The 21262-nt window shown below is 44.8% G+C and overlaps 1 protein-coding gene across 1 annotated transcript in view; it reads left to right on the forward strand.

Annotated features, from left to right (window-relative positions):
• Nucleotides 1-15068, forward strand: part of GRHL1 (grainyhead like transcription factor 1) — a 54322-nt gene extending 39254 nt beyond the window's left edge. Inside the window, exons 10-16 of the mRNA XM_039462368.2 lie at nt 2724-2811; nt 4030-4169; nt 5328-5365; nt 7961-8052; nt 8396-8481; nt 10934-10998; nt 12491-15068. Of these exons, the coding sequence (XP_039318302.2) occupies nt 2724-2811; nt 4030-4169; nt 5328-5365; nt 7961-8052; nt 8396-8481; nt 10934-10998; nt 12491-12605 (624 nt within the window). The 3' untranslated portion in view covers nt 12606-15068. The remainder of the gene's footprint in view (nt 1-2723; nt 2812-4029; nt 4170-5327; nt 5366-7960; nt 8053-8395; nt 8482-10933; nt 10999-12490) is intronic.
• Nucleotides 15069-21262: the final 6194 nt, after the last annotated feature.

Raw genomic sequence — 21262 nt, forward strand, 5'->3', positions numbered from 1 at the left:
CCTAAAATAGCTTATTTTAAGTGAACAGTTACTGCTTTGGCCTTGCAAAGACACATTATATAGAGATTTTTAAAATTGCATTTTGACTGAGAGATTAGAAGGGTTGATAAGTACGTTTTGTTGGGCATGTCTGACAGGGACCCTCTGAGCCCAGCTGCTGGGTGTGTAGGCGGTCACCCCTGCGCAGGAGCTCTTCTTTAGCCATGTCTGAAAGGATGAATTACAAAGAACTGTGGCTTCACAGACCTCTTCCCCAAAGGCCCTTCACTAAGCATGGGGAAGGAGAGGTGCGAATTCTCTACAGCCACAGGGAGGCAAGAAGAGAAAGCGCAGGGCCCCGAAGGATCCTGCATGACCTGTTTTTTCTGGTGTAGCTCCTTTATTTCTGGAAAAGAGGGACTCACTTTTGCCTGGTGCAGAGCCAGGGGCTGACGTGGATTCGATGCAGGGAGAGCCTGGAAGGTTTGTCGAGTCGTGAGGGGGATGTTTGTGCTGGCTCGGAACTGGGGAGCAACCATGGATGAATGGATGGTCCATTGAACTAAGGCAGCAAGATCTTGACTTTTTCCTACTCAAAAATATTGGACTTTTTCTCGTGGCGGTGGGGGGTGGGGCAGTTCTTTTTATCCTATTAAGGAAACTTGTCTTTTATTAAGATTCTTAGAGGGTGCTAGGTAACTGGAAGTATGTTTGCTATCAGCAGCCTGGTCCGTCGCCCTGGCTTTTGCACCAGGTGCACAGCGGCTGAGCACAGTGAATGAGCCTAAGGCCTTTTTACTCTGTGTTGGCATTTTGGTGATTTTCACCTGCCTGAGTGATGGACATTTTTGTATTATTGTGAATCTCCTTGAATTTTGTCCTGAAATCTGGTTTAGTTGGTTGGAAACCATTTGATCTTCCAGATCTTATGTCTGTGATTTGATAGGCGGTTCTGGAGCTGTGCTAAATGTAAGGCTAATCATTCTGTGCTTCTGAGCAGGCTTTTCCTGAATATTCTACCAAGTGCCCTGCTCATAAGTTTTTCCAGTCGTTGGTGGGAATAGTTACAATTTTTGGCTCGGTGTGGGTTTCAGGCACTGTTTCTCTAATCTTTTCAGATGGCCGTTCCCAACCCTGACCCCTGGTCTTGGGCAGTGTCCTGGCACCTATGTCCCTGTTGGTACCTGGACACATACTAGAGTGGGGCGCTCCCTGAAGATCTCGGAGTTCTTTCTTCTGTGGTACTTTGTCCTGCTGCCTTGGTCATTGTGGACTTCAGCTCTGTCTGAAGGTGCCCTCAACCCACGGCACCTGGACTGAGACCATGCGGGCTCCCCTTCCCATGCCACAGCCTGGGAACTCTGAAGGCAGCAGCCTGCATGGGTGTAGGGCTTACCACACATTCTTGTCTCCCAGGGATCGCTGTTCTTTGTTGCCTGCTGGTCAGGGCCTTCCCATCCTTGTTTCATGCATTTTGTCTGATTTTTGTTGTTCCAGGGTGGAGGGTAGATCTGATCTGTGTTACTCCATGTTATGTAGAAGCAGAAATGCATTATTATTTTTTATAGATTCATAGATAAAGAGGGGCAGTCCTATTTTGTCATAGGACTGTACCGTCCACCTTTTAGAGGAGGGTGTTGTTTATCATCAGAACGAAGTTATGATTAGACTGTTAGAAGGGACAGAGTGATCCAGACCAACTTCATACGATAATGGCTAGGAGATTAGGGATATTTACATGTTTTTCTATGTCAAGGAGGGACTTTTGTGTCAATGTTACATAGCAATTTTTATAAGCAGGTTATATATCGACTGTTAGTATACTAGCATTTCCTAGAAAAGGCAGAAGGTGGTTTTATATTCTGTTTCTAAAATGTGTTGCTTATTATATAATAATGCTAAGATCAGTGGGTTTTTATCGCCTCTCTTTGCTATCAGCAGGTTTATTTAACGGAAAAATAAGCTACCGGTTCATTCTAAACCAGATAACTACGTAAAGAAATCTGTACCATTCAGAAATTAATTCCAGTAATCAAACCAAGTGATTAAATGTTATGTTTTTAATACACTTAATTGCTTGATTTTAGGTCATGTTTATTACTAATATGGTTCTTTTAAAAATTGTTGTGGGTTCAGTTGCATGGTGCTATTAGTCTTTGCTCAGTTGATCTACAGAGTACATGGGTGTCCTTTTTCTAGGACTCTGAGCACACTTTTTCTCTTTTTTTTAAGATGGAGTCTCACTCTGTCACCCAGGCTGGAGTGCAATGGTGTGATCTTGGCTCACTGCAACTTTTACCTCTCAGGTTCAAGTGATCCTCCTGCCTGAGCCTCCCAAGTGGTTGGGACTACAGGTGCCTGCCACCACACCTTACTGATTTTTGTATTTTCAGTAGAGGCGGGGTTTCACCATGTTGGCCAGGCTGTCCTGAGTTCAAACGATCCACCTGCCTTGGCCTTCCAAAGTGCTGGGATTACAGGCGTGAGCTACCATGTCTGGCCAGAATTTTGCTTTTATTTGTTTGTTTTTCAAATGAATGTTGCTCCTTGTGATTTCATAGAATTAAAAATAATTTTTAAGACTAATCTTTTTAGAAAAAACTGCTATGAGAAGCCTCATTTATATAGTAAGGGAGTTCCTGTCCAGAGAAGAGAGAACGGTTTTTCCCCCCACTGGTCAGGATAAAAGTTAAATATTTTGAAGATTGGAAAACAATCGTATCTTGTCTTCTCTTGATATATAGGGAGCTGAGCGGAAAATCAGGGATGAAGAACGAAAGCAGAGCAAAAGAAAAGGCAAGTGTCCTGACCCCAGCTCCCAGTTGAAAGCCTGTAAGTAGAAGTGTTCCCACCAAGCTTCAGACCTTTTCCGTTCAGAATGGTGGCTGGAGTTTACACACAGAAGATAGTGGGTGTCCTCCCTGTCCCGCAGTACTGCACTGCCTCTTCCTCAGATGCCCCAGTAGACACTGGCTCAGTGGGATAGTTTTCCTGGAGCCTACAGGATGGATCCCCAGGTTTTCTCGAGCTCAACTTTTCCAGCTGTCAATTCTAGTTCAGACTCCCGCTTCCAGTCTTGGAAAATGACACATATTCTACATGAATCGCTATTAAAATTGGGACTCATCTAGATTTTTGAAAGTCATAATAATGGTTTTGTGAATTCAAGATGCCTTAACTCCAAATAGGATCATTTTTGTATCCGAAGTATAATGTTTTAATATTTCCAGACGCTATAAGTCTTCTATTTGGACATTTCACCAGGAAAGCTTTTTTTTATTTTTTTATTGTGACCAGTATTCATATTCACAAAATCTTGTATCTAAAGTGAAGAAAGTGCCGCTCAGTGCCTGTGGGGTTTCATCTGTAGTACGTGGGCTTCTGGCTTGCTCTTTTGAATGGTCTGTCTGGCTCAGCAGACATTTGCCCTGCAACACCTTAGTCAGGATTCTCCTGCTGGTTATCAAAGTGCAAACTCCCAGTGACACTTCAGAGACAGCTGACTAACCAGAAGACCTCATTACTGAGTACTGCAAGGCCAGATTACTGGGGAAGATGGAGTCCCTGACTTACTAAGTTAAAAATTAGATGGGCATGCTTACACTTCACCTCATTGTCGGGTTTCTTGATATGTTCTGAAGTCAATGGGTTCGTTACTGTTAGAATGTAAATTATTTAATGAGGACAGCTGAGGTGAAATTTCTTCCAAATTATGTTTATACAATTATAAATTTTGGCCTTTTCAATGAAAACTAAATATACTCTATCTCTGTCGCAAATCTTGTGTGGATATGTGTCTCTGTGTGTTTGAAGATACCTTTTCCCTTTTGGTTTGATAAGACATTCAGATGATTTTAGTGGAAATACACACAACAAATTCCTTTACATAAATTGGGATTCTTCTTAGTCAGCCAGCATGCCCTGTTGTGTCTTACAGAGTACTACACTTGAAGTGTCTTACACAGAGGTGAGTGCTCTGGGGCCTGCATCCAGTCTGTATATAATCCTTTGACCTTCGGTTTCTCTCTCTTTTTTTTTTTTTTTTTCCAGTTTCTGATGTTAAAGTACCACTGCTTCCCTCTCACAAGCGAATGGATATCACGGTTTTCAAACCCTTCATTGATCTCGATACTCAGCCTGTCCTCTTCATTCCTGATGTGCACTTTGCCAACTTGCAGCGGGGCACTCATGTAGGTACCCAGGATCCCAGGGGAGGTTCCCAGGAAGGAAAGCATGGCAAAAGGAAATTCTTTGGCATTATTCATGAGAAATAGAAGCCAAAATTGGGTGAAGTTTGACCAGTTAGTCAGCTCTTTGGAATATTCTGCTGGGGTAACATGGTGCCCATGCAATAAAATATGGATTGTTGATTTGAAGGTGCAGTGCAGTCTCAGCTTTATTCTGTTTGCATTCATTCATTCATTCATTCATTCATATCCTAGCTCATTTCAAAGATTCCAGGATAGTAACATAATTTGGAGTTTGAGCCTGTGATCTTTTTAAATTTAACTTGGGAGAATACCTAGGTTAAGGAGCTTTCATAGCATAAGAACATCTGAAGGCTTTTCTCATGGTTCCAGTTACTGAGCTGTCCTTGCCATGTGTAGTTACCAATGCCTTGGCAACTAAAGCTAAATTTTAAAAAATAGTCATTCCTGGTTTGTGGCAAAGGCTTACTAGAGATAGGAACTTCAGTAGAATGAGGCATAGTTTTATGCTGAGTGCAAATAAATATTGAAAAGACAGTCTTTCCTGCACTTTGTGGACAGATTTATAAGGACTAAAGATTTGTTGGTGTTCTTGGGGCCATGGCCAGTACGTTTAGTTTCTGATGGAAGTGAGCAGGGGTCAGCAACGCTGTTTTTGCGAAGGGCCAGGCGGTAAAGGTTTTCAGCTTTTGGGACCACATGGTGTGCACTGTGCTGCTCAGCTCTGCCACACTAGTGCAGATGCAGCCATAAGCAGCATGTGAATGAATGAGCGTGGCTTTGTTTCAGTGAAGACTTTATTTACATAAACTGGCCATGGACCAGATTTGGCCCAACCGCTGAGTTAGAGGAGTTCCATCCAGACATCTGTAAGAATCTGGTTATTGAAAATTAGAGGTAAAGGATTTTATATTAGATTATATATTATATGTTTATAATATATTTTATTATTATATATTATAAACATATAATATATAATCTAATATAAAATAGAAAATCTAATATAAAGGATTTTATATTAGATTTTCTATTTTATATTAGATTGGTCAAAGTCAGATTATTTCTATTTTAGGAATAATTGATTTATGGTCAAACATTTTGAGCATACATTTGAAAAGCAATCTGCTTCTTTGATCTTAGGTCCTTCCCATTGCCTCAGAAGAATTGGAGGGTGAAGGGTAAGATTTATGTTTCGTTTCAATAATGAAAACAATCTCAAACTTGTAGAAAAACTGCAAGTACAGTACAAAGAGCTCATTTTTCCCTGAGCCATTGAGAATAAGTTGCCAACCTGATGGCCCATCACTCCTGAATATCCTGGTGTATATTTCCTCCTAACAAGGAGATCCTCCTGTGTCACAGTCAAGATCAGGTTATTAACATTGCTACACTAGAACCAATAATGTCCTTTATAGCAAAAAAGGATCCAGTTCAGGATCAAAAATTGTAGTTAGCTGTCATGTTCATTAATTGTCTACAGTCTAGAAATATCTCAACTGCTCCTTAATTTTTCTGACCAAATATTTTTGAAGATTTCAACCAGCTGTTTTGTAGACACTTCTGAGTTTGCGTGCATCTGCTGTTTTCTCATGGCTAGGTTCCAGTCCTGGCAGGGATGTAATAGAGGCGAGGCTGGGTTCTCCATGCATCCTAGCAGATGGCGCTCGATGTCAGTTTATCCTGTTACTACCGGTGTGCTTTGGTCACTTGATTAAGATGGTATCTACTAGCTTTTCCACTGCAAAGTGGCTCCTCTTGTAATAAGTGTTGTCTGGGGAGCTACATTATAGCTTTGTAAATATCTCATTCCCCATCAAACTTTCAATTTACTCATTTATTTATTGCTATCAGTATGAACTCATAGTTTCCTGTTTTATTCGATAAGTTGTGATCCATTAGTCATTTACTTTGATGCTCAGGTTGTCCCAGAATTGGGCTCTGCCTTCGTATGCCAGGCAGTCCCCTACTCAGACACTGCCCAGTGGAGGCGGCCGACACTGCCTCTCTTTGGGCCATCAGAACCTTCTTGATGGCTCTGGGAATTTTTTCAACAAGGTAAAGGTTCTTGTTGTTTTTATTTCATTTTACTTTTAGAGACAGGGTCTTGCTCTGTGGCCCATGTAGGAGTAGAGGGGTGCAATCAGAGCTCACTGCAGACTTGAGCTCCAGGGCTCAAGTGATCCTCCTGCCTCAGCCTCCCAAGTAGGTGGGCCTACAAGGCACATGCCATCACATCCAGCTAATTATTATTATTATTATTAATTGTTACTATGATTGTAGAGATCCTGGCTTCAGGCAGTCGTCCCGTCCCCCCGCCTCAGCCTCCCTGTTTCTGTTGTTACCTACTCTCAGAAAGGTGCATCTTGGTGGAAAGAGCCGAGGTTTTTATGGGAAGTTTATCCCTCCACATCCCCCTTGCCTTATCTTCCATCCATTCCCAGGGCTTGAACCATCATACTGGGGACAGCCATGCCCCACACTTTACCCACCGTGCCTCTCTCTGAAGGCGAGGCCTGCACTGCCCCTTTGATTCTTAGTGTTTGAGACTTAAGTCCTGCAGGCACCTTCACTGGACAGCTGCTATGTGCTAGGAACTGAGATAACAAAGCCTCGGAGGCTCAGCCTGTGCACCTGAAGTGGCCGTTCTGCTCCAAATCCAGCACTCACTCCCTTCACTTTCAGTTATTTGCCTCTTCTCTTGTTCACTGCAATACCGCCTGCCGGAACCTCCATACCAGCTACCCCTGGTAGCCAGGAGCTCAATCTGAGCTTTTCTCTCCTCAGACTCTTCTTGGTCTGTTCTCCCCTTTTGGCTTCCATGACACCATCATATTTTAAACCTGCAGAATCCTGTGCTCAGATTAACCTCCTTCCGCTAGTTCCTCTGCCTGAAGGTCCTGGGGTCCCCTCCAATGTTGACCATACACTTTGGGTACCACACCCTGTTTTCATATAGTCCCTCTTCCCTGCCATGTAAAATTTAATTCCTTAGAGCTGAACGAGGACATTCACGGTTGAGCCAGCCTCCCTTCCTAGATGTGGCTTCCTGTGGGCCACTCTGTTTGAGCCAGGCTGGCCCTGCATTTTCTTGCACACACTTCCCCAGTATTCTGAAATGTCATCTCCTTTGTTACTGTCTGTACAAGGTTATCTCAGATCCTACCTCCTCCATAGACTGTTTCCTGAAAAGAAGCACCCAACAATTAGATGTGGTGGCTCACACCTATAATCCCAGAACTTTGGGAGGACATAGCAGGAGGATCGCTGGAACCCAGGAATTTGAGAACATCCTGGGCAACAAAGGGAGAACCCAATTCTACAAAAATAAAAAAATTAGTGGGGCATGGTGGTGTGCGCCACTTGGGAGACTGAAGTGGAAGGATTGCTTGGGCCTGGGTGGTCGAGGCTGCAGTGTGCCATGATCCGTGACGGCACCACTGCACTCCAGCCTGGGCAACAGAATGAGACCCTGTCTCAAAAGAGAAACAAAAAACAAAGCGCCTCATCCTCAAGAAAGCAGCTTTATCTAATGAGAGTGAGGGGCAAATACCTGCAAGCAACGTGAGTGTGGCCCCATATCTGCCTGTAAATATCCGTGAGCCCTGGAGTCGGGATCTTTCTTCAGGCCTGCCTTTTCATCCCCAAATGAGGAAGCTGGACCAGATAAAGAATGAAAGTCATTTTAAATCTAGTTCCATGATAGGCTCGTAAACAGCTTTGTTGATGCAGCTTGCTGAGTTCAATCACTAATAGTGTATTTTGGATCACTGCAGGTCTGCCTTGAAAAGGGGGCCGTACGGCACAGAAGATGACTTTTCTGTCCCTCCTTGTACCAAGCTGTCCCGGATAGAAGAACCAAAGAGAGGTGTGTTGGTTTCCATTTCTTAGTGGGAGTTTTAAATCAGAAGTGAGTTTGGAATCTATCAAAAATGTAAATTACTCAAATACATTTTTTCCAATTTCACTTGCTGGAGAATTCTTCCATCAGACCAACATCTAGCTCGAGCTAGGACTTCTGGCAAAGTTCAGAGGAGCTGAAACCTGTGTTCCTTAAGACAGAATTTATATTGGCTGATGTTTGTCATCCTTGATGTGAATGTGGTTTTTATTTTAGCTAGTACCCATGGTCTGTTTTCCTCTTTTGCTCATGTGAACTGAATCCTTTTTTTCTCTTTTCCCTTCCTTATTCCCGGTTGGGGATTGATTAGTGCTACTCTATGTTCGAAAGGAGTCAGAAGAAGTCTTTGATGCCCTGATGCTCAAGACCCCATCTTTGAAGGGCTTGATGGAAGCTGTAAGTAGGATCCACTCTGTACTCCCCGGTACAAAATGAAAGGAACGTACATAGAATTTTATTGAAGCAGTTTATCAGATGATCCAAATCCTTTGTCAGACCTTCTGGAATCCTTGACACTTTTCTCAAGTCATCACGTGTCCCACGTTTTATCCTAAGCCAAGGATCCTATGTACTCACTCAGTAATACCTAGTTCACTGAATTGAATGGATTTGTGATGGCCTGTGAAATAGTTTAATTTGTATATACATGGTTAAATGGAGATTGCCATTTACCATTTAGAAGCTAACAAAAGTGATTTTTTATCAAGTAGAATCTTAAAAACTTCATATAGAACAACTTCATATAGTGGCTCCTCAGTCTGCCTTTGAAACTCCTAATCCTAGAACACTACTGAACTTATATCCAAGACCTCACGACAGCCTATTGGAGAGAAAGTAGAAGTGTAACCAGTGATGGCAGTAAGTCTGTCTTACAAGGATCTCAACATAGGGCTAGAATAAACTGACCCCATATTCCCTGTGGTGATATCAGTAAGAGAGGAAACGTGGAAGGCTGCTGTGTTAATTTCCCATTCCGGCTATACCCTAGGAAAATCGCAGGTCATCAGCACTGAGTGCAGATATTTACCACCCTGTCTCCTACAGGCCATGGAGATCTTTGAGCTCAAAGTGTGTCCATAATTGGGCTGAAAACATCTCCCCCAGCTCCCTCTGATGACTGTCATGTGTTGAATTCATAACACATCTTGATGAAGGGCATGCTTCATGCCAGGCACTGTGGCGGGCACTGGAGTTACGAGCATCAGTGACACAGTACTGAATGGAGTTTATGTTCTAGTTAGGAAGACAGAGACACCAAAATAAGTAAAGAAATTGAGGTCCTTTTTCAGGTACTGGTAAGTGCAATGAAGAGGAATAAAGCAGGGACTTGGGGCATGGGTTTGGGGAGCTGCTGTGCGTCTCTCAGCCAGGCACCCCAAGTCCATGGGTGTCACTCAGCACATCCCTGTCCACCTATAGTACTACAGCACAGGCAGCACCATTCCTACTGTCGCTTCCTGCCTCCTGGGATGTCCCCTGGGTTTCTCTTTTCTTGCCTTTTGAGGATCCTTCATTATGTCTTTTTCTTTCTTTCTTTCTTTCTTTGAGACCAAGTCTCACTCTGTCACCAGGCTGGCGTGCAAGTGGCACAGTCTCAGCTCACTGCAACCTCCGCTTCCCGGGTCCAAGTGATTCTCCTGCCTCAGCCTCCTGAGTAGCTGGGACTACAGGCACATGCTACCACGCCCAGCTAATTTTTGTATTTTTGGTAGAAACGGTTTCACCATGTTAGCCAGGATGGTCTCAATCTCCTGACCTCATGATCCATCCACTCCAGCCTCCCAAAGTGCTGGGATTACAGGCGTGAGCCACCATGCCCAGCCCGTGGTGTCTTAAGAATCATGCCAACTGTTTCGGCAACAAACATGTAAAACTTTGGGCTGAAAAGGAAAAAAAAAGAATCATGCCAATTGGCCGGGTGTAGTTGCTCATACCTGTAATTCCAGCAGTCTGGAAGGCCGAGGCAGGCAGATCACCTGAGGTCAGGAGTTCGAGACCAGCCCGGCTAACATGGTGAAACCCCATCTCTACTAAAAATACAAAAAATTAGCTGGCTCATGCATGTAATCCCAGCTACTCGGAAAGCTGAGCCAGAAGAATTGCTTGAACCCGGGAGGCAGAGGTTACAGTGAGCTGAGATCATGCCACTGCACTCTAGCCTGAGAGAGCAAGACTCTGTCTCAAAAAAAAAAAAAAAAAAAAAAAGAATCATGCAAACCCTGATTACAGGGAGAGAGGAGAGCCAAGAGGATGGAGAGTTACTGTGCCAGCGTAACTGTTCATGGCTCACAAGGAATTCATGACAGGATCTTTCATTTCATAACATACAAAGTATTATCCACTGGTACAGAAAAGAAAAAGGGCTTATGTGGTGAGAACTCGGAGCTGGGGTCTGGTCTGAAACATGTGTTTGGAAGATTGGCGGGATCTGCAGGTTCGTCATCTGATGCTCTGTTTCTCAGTGCCCCCTTGAGCTTTGCTCTGTGGCTTGAGGTGAAGCTGGCAATGCCAGCCTGAGAATGGTCTGGATGACAAGTGTGAATCAAGTATTGGATCTGGAGTAAATCAGCTATTTGTCGTTGGAGGAACTCACTCATTCTCTTTAAAAATAGCCTCTGGGCCCCAAAAGGAAGACAGCCAGAGTTTACACAGAGTAGCTCATTACAGGGGGCAGCCGGCTGAGGAGAGGCAGAGGCCCAGCACATGAGCTGGGGTTTTTCCATGTCTTTGTGTCTGATTTTTGAAAAACAAAGTTGAGTGACTGCACACATATATACATATATATGTTGCTGTTTGGTTTCTAAAGCCTTAGTACAGGGTTTCGTAATTTTTCTTTTTTCCTCTTTAGATCTCAGACAAGTATGATGTTCCTCATGACAAGATTGGGAAAATATTTAAGAAGTGTAAAAAGGGGTAAGCAGCCACTGCATCCTTCGTCCCTCAGCAAGTGCTGATCCCCACCCCTTCCGCAGTGCCAGTGTGACACACCCCTATGCCAGGGACATATCCCCTGTGCCCGTGTGACGTGTGCATTATGCCCAGTCCACAAGGAGCCAAAGAAACCTGGGTGCTAGAATGTGGCTTTTCTAAATTATATACGAAATTACTTAAAACAAAAATTGATCTGGCTTGAGGAGATCTTCGTGGATTGCTTTTCTAAGTCACCTTTGCCCTCCACATGCCTGGCAGCAGTGCCATGGCTCCATACCCCAGGGTGCGTGACCAGTGCCACTGAGGATGGCCAGGGCAGCCCCTCTGTGTGTGGAGCTGTTGGAGCCAGGCATTGGGTTGGGCACGTCCATGGTGCTGCACTTGGTCTTCGCGGCTTCTTTCCGAGTTGGTCTTAGGGCTTGTTGTTCATAGTTTATAGACAGGCAGTTGAGGGGCAGAGCTCGGCAGGCTTGTTGGCGCCGCAGTTCATATCCGCTGCCTCTGCAGCCCGTGCCTTGCTCTACCTTCCTGCCCAGGATCCTATTTCCCAGTTATTTCACGTTGCTGCTTTGTCCAGAAATTAGTATTTTTCGTTCTTTTTTTGCCTGCCTGTGATATTTGGCATGGATAAGCAGGGGCTAGCATGAGAATTTTTTGTCTTAGTTTTAAAACAAATACTAATGGGAAATTTCTAGATGGTTCTAGTGGAAAGAGTTGGACTTAGTAGTTCATTTATTTTTGTTTTCTTATTCTTTATTTTTTGTTTGATAATAGTAGTTCATTTAAACTTTGAGGCTAACCTGCTGGAGTGTGTAGTTTGTCAGGGGGCTGTGGCTTCACACCATGTAAGTTAATGTTATTGATGTACTTTTGCTTTATTCGTTTAGAGATGGTTTCACTCTGTCGCCCAGGCTGGAGTTACAGTGGTGCAATCGTAGCTCACTGTACCCTTGAACTCCTGGGCTCAGGCAATCCTTTCACCTCAGCTTCCCAAGTAGCAGGAACTACAGGCATATGCCACCACATCCAGCTAGTTTTTAAATTTTTTCTATAGAAAAGGGATCTTGCTATGTTATCTAGGCTGGTCTTAAACTCCAGGGCTCAAGTGAGTCTCCTGCCTTAGCCTCCCAAAGTGTTGGGATCACAAGTATGAGCCAAGTACCGTTTACCAAGTAACTACTATTAAATATATGCCAGAAATGATAGCCACAAATAAGCTAATATATTTCATTTCCCATGTGCTGTGATATAAATATATCACCTGATTTCCTCCTCACTTAATTCTCTCAACAGTCCTATAAGATGAGTACTATTATTATCCCCATTTTATAGACGAGGAAGTTGAGGCTTAAGGAGATTTATAATTTGCCTCACATGCCACAACTAGTAAGTGGGAGAGCTAACAGTTAAATCTAGGCCTGACTCCAGAGCCAAGGGGAGGTGAAGTTGGTTTGTCTTGTCTTTCCCCATCCAGGATCCTGGTGAACATGGACGACAACATTGTGAAGCATTACTCCAATGAGGACACCTTCCAGCTGCAGATTGAAGAAGCCGGGGGGTCGTACAAGCTCACCCTGACTGAGATCTAAAGGCTCGTGAGCCACAGCTCCCCAGGAGTTCAGTGCAGGTGTTTCTAAATCTTACGGTTTGGCAAGTGCAGATAACCCCAGTCAGTCATCTCACCAGCACAGGTCTATGTCGAGGGAAGGGTTTCCTTGCAGATTGGAAGTGGGGCTGTATCTGGCTCGGTGGTAGCATTTAACCTATTGCATTGGCGTTTTTCAGATGAAAGAGAAATCCATGTGCCATTATGTTTGAATTTCCTGATATATACAGGATTTAAACTGAAAAATTTATTCTAAGAGTTAACAGAGTCTCTAAGAAGCTTTGGGATATCTGCTATGTTATTTATCAAAATATTGGGACATCTGCCTTGTGCCTACAGTGTCGTTGGCCTGAGGTCAGCAGAAGTCAGAGAAGGTGAAGGCTTGGCTTTAAGTATTATGTGCCCTTGCCTGAATTCAGTACAACTCCACTGCCTCAGGTTAGTGGGAGCGAACCTGAAGAGTAAAGGGTGAGCCCTCTCTCCCTTATAACCCTCTCATTCTCCACCAAATGTTTACTAAACAGGGCACGTTACTGAAATCTTCCTTTGCGACTTTCTTGGACATATCAACTGCCTTTCTCATGAAGAATTTTAATGGGTTACAGTATGAAATCAGTTACGATAAAGCTGCATTGTATATAAGTGCAATATATTTTTGAAGGTCTGTAAATGTGTACATACATGTCTTATATAAATATATAATATATAAATGTGGTGTCTGTGTACATATAGTGAAGATATGCAGTAAGATCTACCTTAAAGACTTTCCCTAGACAAAGGTTAAGTTATTTTTGATAATGTATACCAAGCAGATAGAATACTGTGCTTAGTGGAACCAACTAAAAACCTTGTTCTCTGTGTTTTTCCAGACACAAGCAGTCATTTTGTAGCATAGCAAAACTTTCTCAAATGACAGATTGTTTGCTATTGAGAATGTTGTTACTTGGATTTCTGTACTGTTTAACAAATGAAGTAAAAGAAAAACACTATTGCAATTCACATCTTTTGTTATGCTAGTATCAGTCAGATGTACTTAGAAGAAACACAGTAATTACATCAAACATATTGCAAGTGTTGTGTACCAAGTGATACAGCTCAAAATGGAGTTGTCATCTCTGTTTGGAGAAATGATTATTTTATCATGCTTCAGATCCTTGGTGCTTTGATTATCTTGTATGTTAACAATTCTAGAAAACATTCATGAATTTATAAAAATACATTACTGTGGCAGGGGAACATTTTGTACACATTTAAATATATAAAAATACTAAACTATATAATTTTATAACAAAGTCACGGGTATCTAGGTTCAGGGAGCTAGACTGGGTCATTTGCGTACGTAGGACTGGTAGTTACAGTCTTGGGTTAAAGTACTCTAATGAAGTATGGGAACTAAATTGCTGATTTTCTAAGATAAGAGACGGGATATGGGTCATACAACTATTTTATATTTTTTATGAAATTGATTTTGTGTATTATTTTCAATTGTATCATTGAAGATGTATTTTAAAACAAAGGGATTAAATTTTATATGTCTATTTCGTAATATGTCATTTCCTGTTTTTCAATCTGACTTTATCTTTTCGTTGGTCAGTAAAACATGAGAGCTGAGAAGCATCTCTTGCCAGCACTTTCTCCTTCTCTCTTAATGTGTATGGTTAGGTTGTTTCCTTCATGTTAACTTTTTCTCACTGATGTCTGAAATGATCCACGTAATTGTTAAGTCAAGATCCCTGAAAGATTTTTCAATTCTTACTAAAATTTAACCACTAAAGCTGAAGGTAAATGCTTTCATACCTAAATCTTTCATACAAAAATCTTTGTATTTTTAGTGTTTAAAAGCCTAACAAAATATATTTAGTTAAAAAAATCCACCAATGTTTAAATCATCAGAATTTCTAAAACAGGCGTTCTGAGCATATTCCAGGGTAATCCAGGGCCCAAATATTATAGACACTAAAACATATTTTTAATGAATACATGATCAAATTAATGAAGTAAACTCCCTGATAGGGCTCCTGGGACATCTGGATTTTTCACAGTAACCCTTGGGCCAAAGTCAAGATTCTCCTGTAGCCTGGGTTCCCATTCACTCAGTCGTTCCAGAGTCTTGCTCCACACAGGAGGCCTGGAAATGCAGCCAGGCATCCTCATCCTGGGAGCCCCTCCTCACTCCATGGATTTCCTTTACCCCTTGCCTTCTCAGGACTTACCTTTGCATCAAAACTTGCCTTTTCCCCAGCCTCCGCAGGGCATTACCCCTGGTTCCTCAGCCTGGCACTCCCTCCCCGCTCTCGAAGCTCCAGGTGCTGACAGACACCTGCGGCCTTCTTCGCAGCCTGTCATTTCCTGGAGAGCAGGCTTTGGTGTCTTTGTCAGCTTTGGCTCTCTGGCACCAAACCTAATGCTGATTACATAGTAGATGCTCAGGGAATGATTCTATATTGATAAAATGACTAGTTAACCATTAAGAACTGCCTTCAAATAATGCAGTCACTTGCAAAACATCAGCAGGGAGTGTTTTTAGACATTACATGCCCAGCAATCAGTCAGGGCTGGATTTGGACCAGTAGGCCACAGAGTAGGACCAGTAGGTAGAATTATCAGGGACTCAGGTGTACCACTGTGCATGGCTTTCTCGCCTGGACCTTTGCAGTAACCCAGCTGGACTCATTGTTTTCACCCCTGGGCCCTTCTTTTATTCTTAATCTAGCGGCCATGATGATTCTTCTGAACTATAAGTCGGGACTCTGCTCAAAACCCTGCGGTAGCTCCCTGATTCACTCATAACGGATACGAGATCTGTCCCCCGGCCATTGACCTCAAATTACACCATAGCTGAAGGTCCTACAGAGGCCTGCCGAGGTTATGTAATGTTGAGAGCAAATGTAAGCATTTAGGTAATAAACGTCTTTGACTCTTAGTTTTCTGTTGCTGAAAGTCATGTGGGCGACATTTGCTCAATTTTAGTCATGTTTCCAGGAAGACTCGTTTTATGAGCCTCATGGGATATTGGTGGTGTTAATAACAAGAAGAGTTGAAGGTTGAGTGTCAGGATTGCTGTTGTTAGCAAATACTTTTATCTCCCTATTAAAATTAATCAGAAGCACTTCGCTTGCAGCTGGCAGGGCCAACAATACACCTTCAGTGCCCCGCCTCGGGGGCTCTCCTGGATTCCTCAGCCTGGTATTCACTGTGTGAGGGGTCTGGTCTGCAGCAACTGTGGTCACCTTTCCAGCCCACAGGGTGTCAGTCAGCCCTTCCCATTGCTGAGGGTGCAGGAGATACCTGGAGAGCAGGAGGCAGCGTCTCCCCCAGACAGCGTCAGGAAGTTACATGGACGTCAAAGGGTGGAATACAACCCCTGCAAAAATTCAGGGGCTGCCTCAATAACATTACTGGGGGGCCAACAATCTGGAGCACGTAACAAGTCCCCTCCAGGGAGAAGGACAAGTGCTGCTGGGTCCCTCCACCGCTACTCTCCAGCCTCCTTCACCTGCTGTTTTTTCCCCACCGCATTTATCACTCTAACCTGGTATCTATTTTACTTGATGATTGTGCTTATTGTTTGCCATTTGCCTTCCTTTGCCAGAATGTTCCCCGTACTGGAACAAAGTTTTTTTGTCTGACTTGTTTGCGGACAAATCCCAAATGCTCCAAAAATCCTGGTACCCTGTAGATACTTGTGTGCATACCTATTGGCCCTCCCGGTTCCTTCTCCCCGCCTTTCCCCCCGGAGGCTCACCTGTGGGGCCCACACCAACCCCTGTGGGTTGTGGGGAGATGGGAGGAGGAGAGCATTCCCCAGCTCTCACAGGCCACCCAAGCAGTGTGTACCTGAAGCCCACCGTACCTCTGTAGAACTTTCCCTCCAGGTCCTCACAACTACATCCTTGTCCCCTCAGGGATCAGCTGCTGCCTGCCGGAGAGTAGGACACTAGCCCTGTAGGTACCCCTCCATTCCCGTCTTGGGAAATAGTCCCTTAAATACTCCCTTCTTGAATTAGCGTCTTTTTTTTTTTTTTTTTTTTTTTTTTTTTTTTTTTTTTTTTTGAGACGGAGTTTCACTCTTGTTACCCAGGCTGGAGTGCAATGGCGCGATCTCGGCTCACCGCAACCTCCGCCTCCTGGGTTCAGGCAATTCTCCTGCCTCAGCCTCCTGAGTAACTGGGATCACAGGCACGCGCCACCATGCCCAGCTAATTTTTTGTATTTTTAGTAGAGACGGGGTTTCACCATGTTGACCAGGATGGTCTCGATCTCTTGACCTCGTGATCCACCCGCCTCGGCCTCCCAAAGTGCTGGGATTACAGGCTTGAGCCACCGCGCCCGGCTGAATTATCGTCTTTTGAGTGTACTGTCTGTTTTCATGTCACAATCCTGGTTGATACAGTGCTCAATTTTCACTGAATGAATGAATGAAGGAATGAATGAAGTTCTAGTCTAAGTCCAAAGGTCTTTTAGGGCTGGGTATCTTCTTTCAGCCCTTCCAGATCCCCTCTCCACCCTTTTCCCCGGAAGGCTTAACCTGTGGGGACCGCACCAACCCAGAGGCTAAGGCCCCTTACTATCCCACTCCCACTCAGTTCTCAGGCCTTCAGACTGTCTGAGTTACACCACCAGCTTTCCCGGTTCTCCCGCTTGCTGACAGCAGATCTCGAGAGGGACTTCTACACCTCCAGAATCGTATGAGCCAATCCCTGTGGTAAATAAACAAAACATACTGGTTCCGTTTCTCTGGAGAACCTGACTAACACAAATTTGTTTCCAAAAATGGCTTCAGAAGAACAGAATTTTAAGGATGTTTTTCAAACTGGTTCTGGGGTTTCTGGAACTGGCTCTCTAAATGGATTAGATTCAAAGATGCTAATGCCGCCATTGCAATTAGTAACGAGGACACCAGGAGTCCATGGTGTGAACTGTTTATAGAAATACACAAAGTATCTGTATTGAATACTCCTACTAATCAACCGCTTGTGAAAAGCAAGAAGCTGAGTGATTCTGTAGATGAGAACTTTAGACATTTTTGGGAAACTAAGCAATACAACGGCATTGGTTGGTTGGTCCTGACGTCACTGGACAAAGTGGTGAAAGAAGAAGATGAGCTCCAGGATTCAAATTCCCAGCCCAAGAGCTGCACAAATGACCGAAGAGCTGCTAGGTGTGCCTTAAAGGAGACTCCTGTCTCCTGTGGCCAAGAAAGACTGAAATGACTGAAAAGCAAATGCAGACCCTCAGCCTTGGATTCCCTGTATCACAAAGCAAGTTGAACCCCCAGCCTTGCTGAACATCTGCTATTCAAATGTGGGCATTGATTGGAAAGCAATGGGATCCTGTACGGTGGAATGATTATGCGTGGGAAGGCTGATGAAACGGGTCGTTGAGTCCCTAAGTGCTGATGAGTCTTGTTTGCCTTAGGGAGAGAGGTCTTCCCACCCACCGGTGGGACTGGCCTCCCCATCCCCAGTGGCAGGGGCCTCCCCACTCAGTGGCATGAGCTTCCTGCCTCTGTCTAGGGGAACTGACTACATTGCCCGAGGAAATGGTAGTGGCCTCACCGAGGCAGTTTTTCAAACTGCTGATTCTCCTCAGGAGTCTTCCCCCACTCCCTCTTACAGACCTAAACTAGACCCAGGTCCCAGCGGACCCCTAAAGGTGAGAAGCAGTCTGACCTGTGAGGAGGTGTGCCACCTTCCAGAAGAACTGCCCGAGTTTTCTAATTTATACAGAAAGGAATCCGCGGATCATCTATACGTCTAATTCATTCAAGAAGAAATTGTTCCCTGTAAGTGAATGAATATAAAGGGTGTGGGATAACGGTGAAAGAAACGTGAAGTTGGATCAGGCCTATCTTACTGATGTGGGTCTACAAAGCAGAGTTTCTGCATTTAATGTTGCAGGCGGGGAGTTAGAAGGGACCCTAACCGTTTGGTGGGTTGGCTGAAACATGGATTGAACTAGGGCCCACAGTGAGCAAATTGGAAATTCCCAGTCTCTCATGGTTTGATGTAGAAAAAAACCTTGGGGAGATTGGAACGTTCCAGTAGCTTTGTCATTTAAGGCCGACTCGCCTGCACTGAGAGAGTCCAAAAAAACACACCTTTCACCAATGCTTTGAGCCCCAACAACCCTGAAGAGCTCCGTGACACACACCTCTGTAGGCTAGACCTTATAGTGTAGACTGCAGCCCCACCGGAAAACCGAAATGCAGTGGGAGTAATTGGGTCATGGGTGGGGCAGCGACTAAGTGGCAGCACACCAGCAAAGCCAAGGTCGGCATGGTTCACTTAGCGAACAGTGGATCACAGCCACCATCACAGCGGTCTGGCTAGTTAAGCATGGTGTTCCTAGGAGTGAAATTATTCCTACTTGACCTGTGTAAGCAAAATGGTCTAGGTCAAGTGAACAAAAGTCTTACTTGAATCATTATTTAAAAAAAGAAAAACCTCAGGCCAGGCGCACACTGGCTTATGCCTGTAATCCCAACACTGTGGGAGGCCGAAGTGGGCAGATCACGAGGTTAGGAGTTTAAGACAGGCCTAGCCAACATTGTGAAACCCCGAGTCTCCTAAAAATGCAAAGATTAGCCAGACAAGGTGGCACGTGCCTGTAATCCCAGCTACTCAGGAGGCTGAAGCAGGAGAATTGCTTGAACCCAGAAGGCAGAGGGTGCAGTGAGCTGAGATAGCACCACTGCACTCCAGCCTGGGCGACAGAGGGAGACTCCGTCTCAAACAAACAACCTCAGCGACTCTCTAGTCAGCCCCTCAATCCGTTTCCAGATGAGCCAGTTTATAGACCCAGAACCTCTTGAATCAAGGGGAGCCCAAGGCCCCTCAAGGAAGGACCTTAGTACGCTACCAAAAATTTATACTGTTGATCTCCCTGAAGGGAACCACCCTGGCCAGTGTAACTCTGTATTGGGGAAAAGGAAGCATCAGACCTTTTGTTGACTGTTGGACACTGTCTTTATCTAAACTGATATTGGTTCCAGGAGACTGAAAGCGACACTGGCCTTCTGGTCAGTAAGGGCTTACGGAGGTCAGGTCATCAACGGAGTTTTAGCTCAGATCCATCTCATAGTGAGGCCGGCAGGGCCCTGAGCCCACCGTGGGGTGATACCCCAGTTCCAGATGTGTAATTGAAGCAGACATAGCAGCTGACAGGACCCCCACACTGGCTCCATGACCTGTGGAGCGAGGACCAATTATGGTTGGAAAGCCCAAATGGAAGCCACTGGAACTGTCTCTACCCAGGAAAATAGAAAAACTAAAGCAATATTGCATCTCTGGAGGGACTGCAGAGATTAGTGCCACCATCGAGGACTTGGAAGATGCAGAGATGGTGATTCCCAACACATCCTTATTCAATTCCATTTGGCCCGTGCAGAAGACAAATCTGTCTTGAAAAATGACAGTGGATTATCATAAGCTTAACTCGGTGGCTCCGGCTGCAGCTGCTGTACCAGGTGTGGTTTTATTGCTTAAGTAAATTACCGCATCTCCCAGTACCAGGTACTGTATGCAGCTATTGATCTGGCAAATGCCCTTTTCTCTGTACTTGCCCACAAGGCCCACAAGAAGCAGTTTGCTGTCAGCTGACAAGGCCAGCAATCCCCCTTCACTGCTGGGGGCACATCAGCTCTCCAGCCGCACATCACAGTTCAGCTCGCAGCGATCCAGATCTCCTGTCCCTTCCGCAGGATAGCACACAGGTGTGATGCATGGATGACCCCATGCTGATTGGACTTGGTGAGCATGAAGTAGCAACCACTCTTGACCTACTGGAAAGACATTTGCATGTCAGAGGGTGGGAAATAAATTCAACTGAAATTCAGGGTTTTTTCCCTCAATTAAATTTCTGGGAGTTTGGTGGTGTGGGGTATGTCAAGATAACCCTTCTCAGGTGAAGAAGTTGCATCTGGCCCTTCCTACAACCAAGAAAGAGGCGCGTTGTCTAGTGGGCATCTTTGGATTTTGGAGGCAACACATTCTTCCTTTGGGTGTGTTACTCCGGCCCATTTACCAAGTGACCCCAAAAGCTGCTGGTTTTGAGCGGAGCCCATAGCTAAGGAAGGCTCTGCAAGCAGGGCCAGGCTGCCGTGCAAGCCGCCGAGCCACTTGCACCATGTGACCCAGCAGATCCAGTGGGGCTCAATGTGTCAGTGGCAGGTGGGGATGCCATCTGGTGGCCACCACTGGTGAACCCAAGGGCAAGCCTTTAGGATTTTGGACAAGGCTCTGCTGTCATCTGAGATGATTACCCTCCTTTCAAGAGGCAGCTCTTGGCCTGCTACTGCAGTAAAAACTCAACACTTGACAGGGGTCACCAAGCTACCATGCGACCCCAGCTGCCCACCGTGAACCGGGTGTGATCCGACCCTCCAAGACATAAGGTTGGGTGTGCACAGTAACACTGTCATCAAATGGAAGTGGTGTGTACAGGACCGGGCCCCCAGGCCCTGAGGCACAAGGAAGTTATGGGAAGAAGCGGCCCAAATGCTCCCGGTTCCCTGCCGCTGCTGCCCTGCCTTCTCTCTCCCAGCCTGCAGCTATGGCCTTGTGGGGAGTTCCCTGCGTTCAGTTGACAGAGGAAGAGAAGACTCAGGCTGCTTTACAGATGTCTCCGCATCATATGGGG

This window comes from Saimiri boliviensis, chromosome 1 (assembly GCF_048565385.1).
Source record: "Saimiri boliviensis isolate mSaiBol1 chromosome 1, mSaiBol1.pri, whole genome shotgun sequence".
Classification (NCBI taxonomy): domain Eukaryota; kingdom Metazoa; phylum Chordata; class Mammalia; order Primates; family Cebidae; genus Saimiri; species Saimiri boliviensis.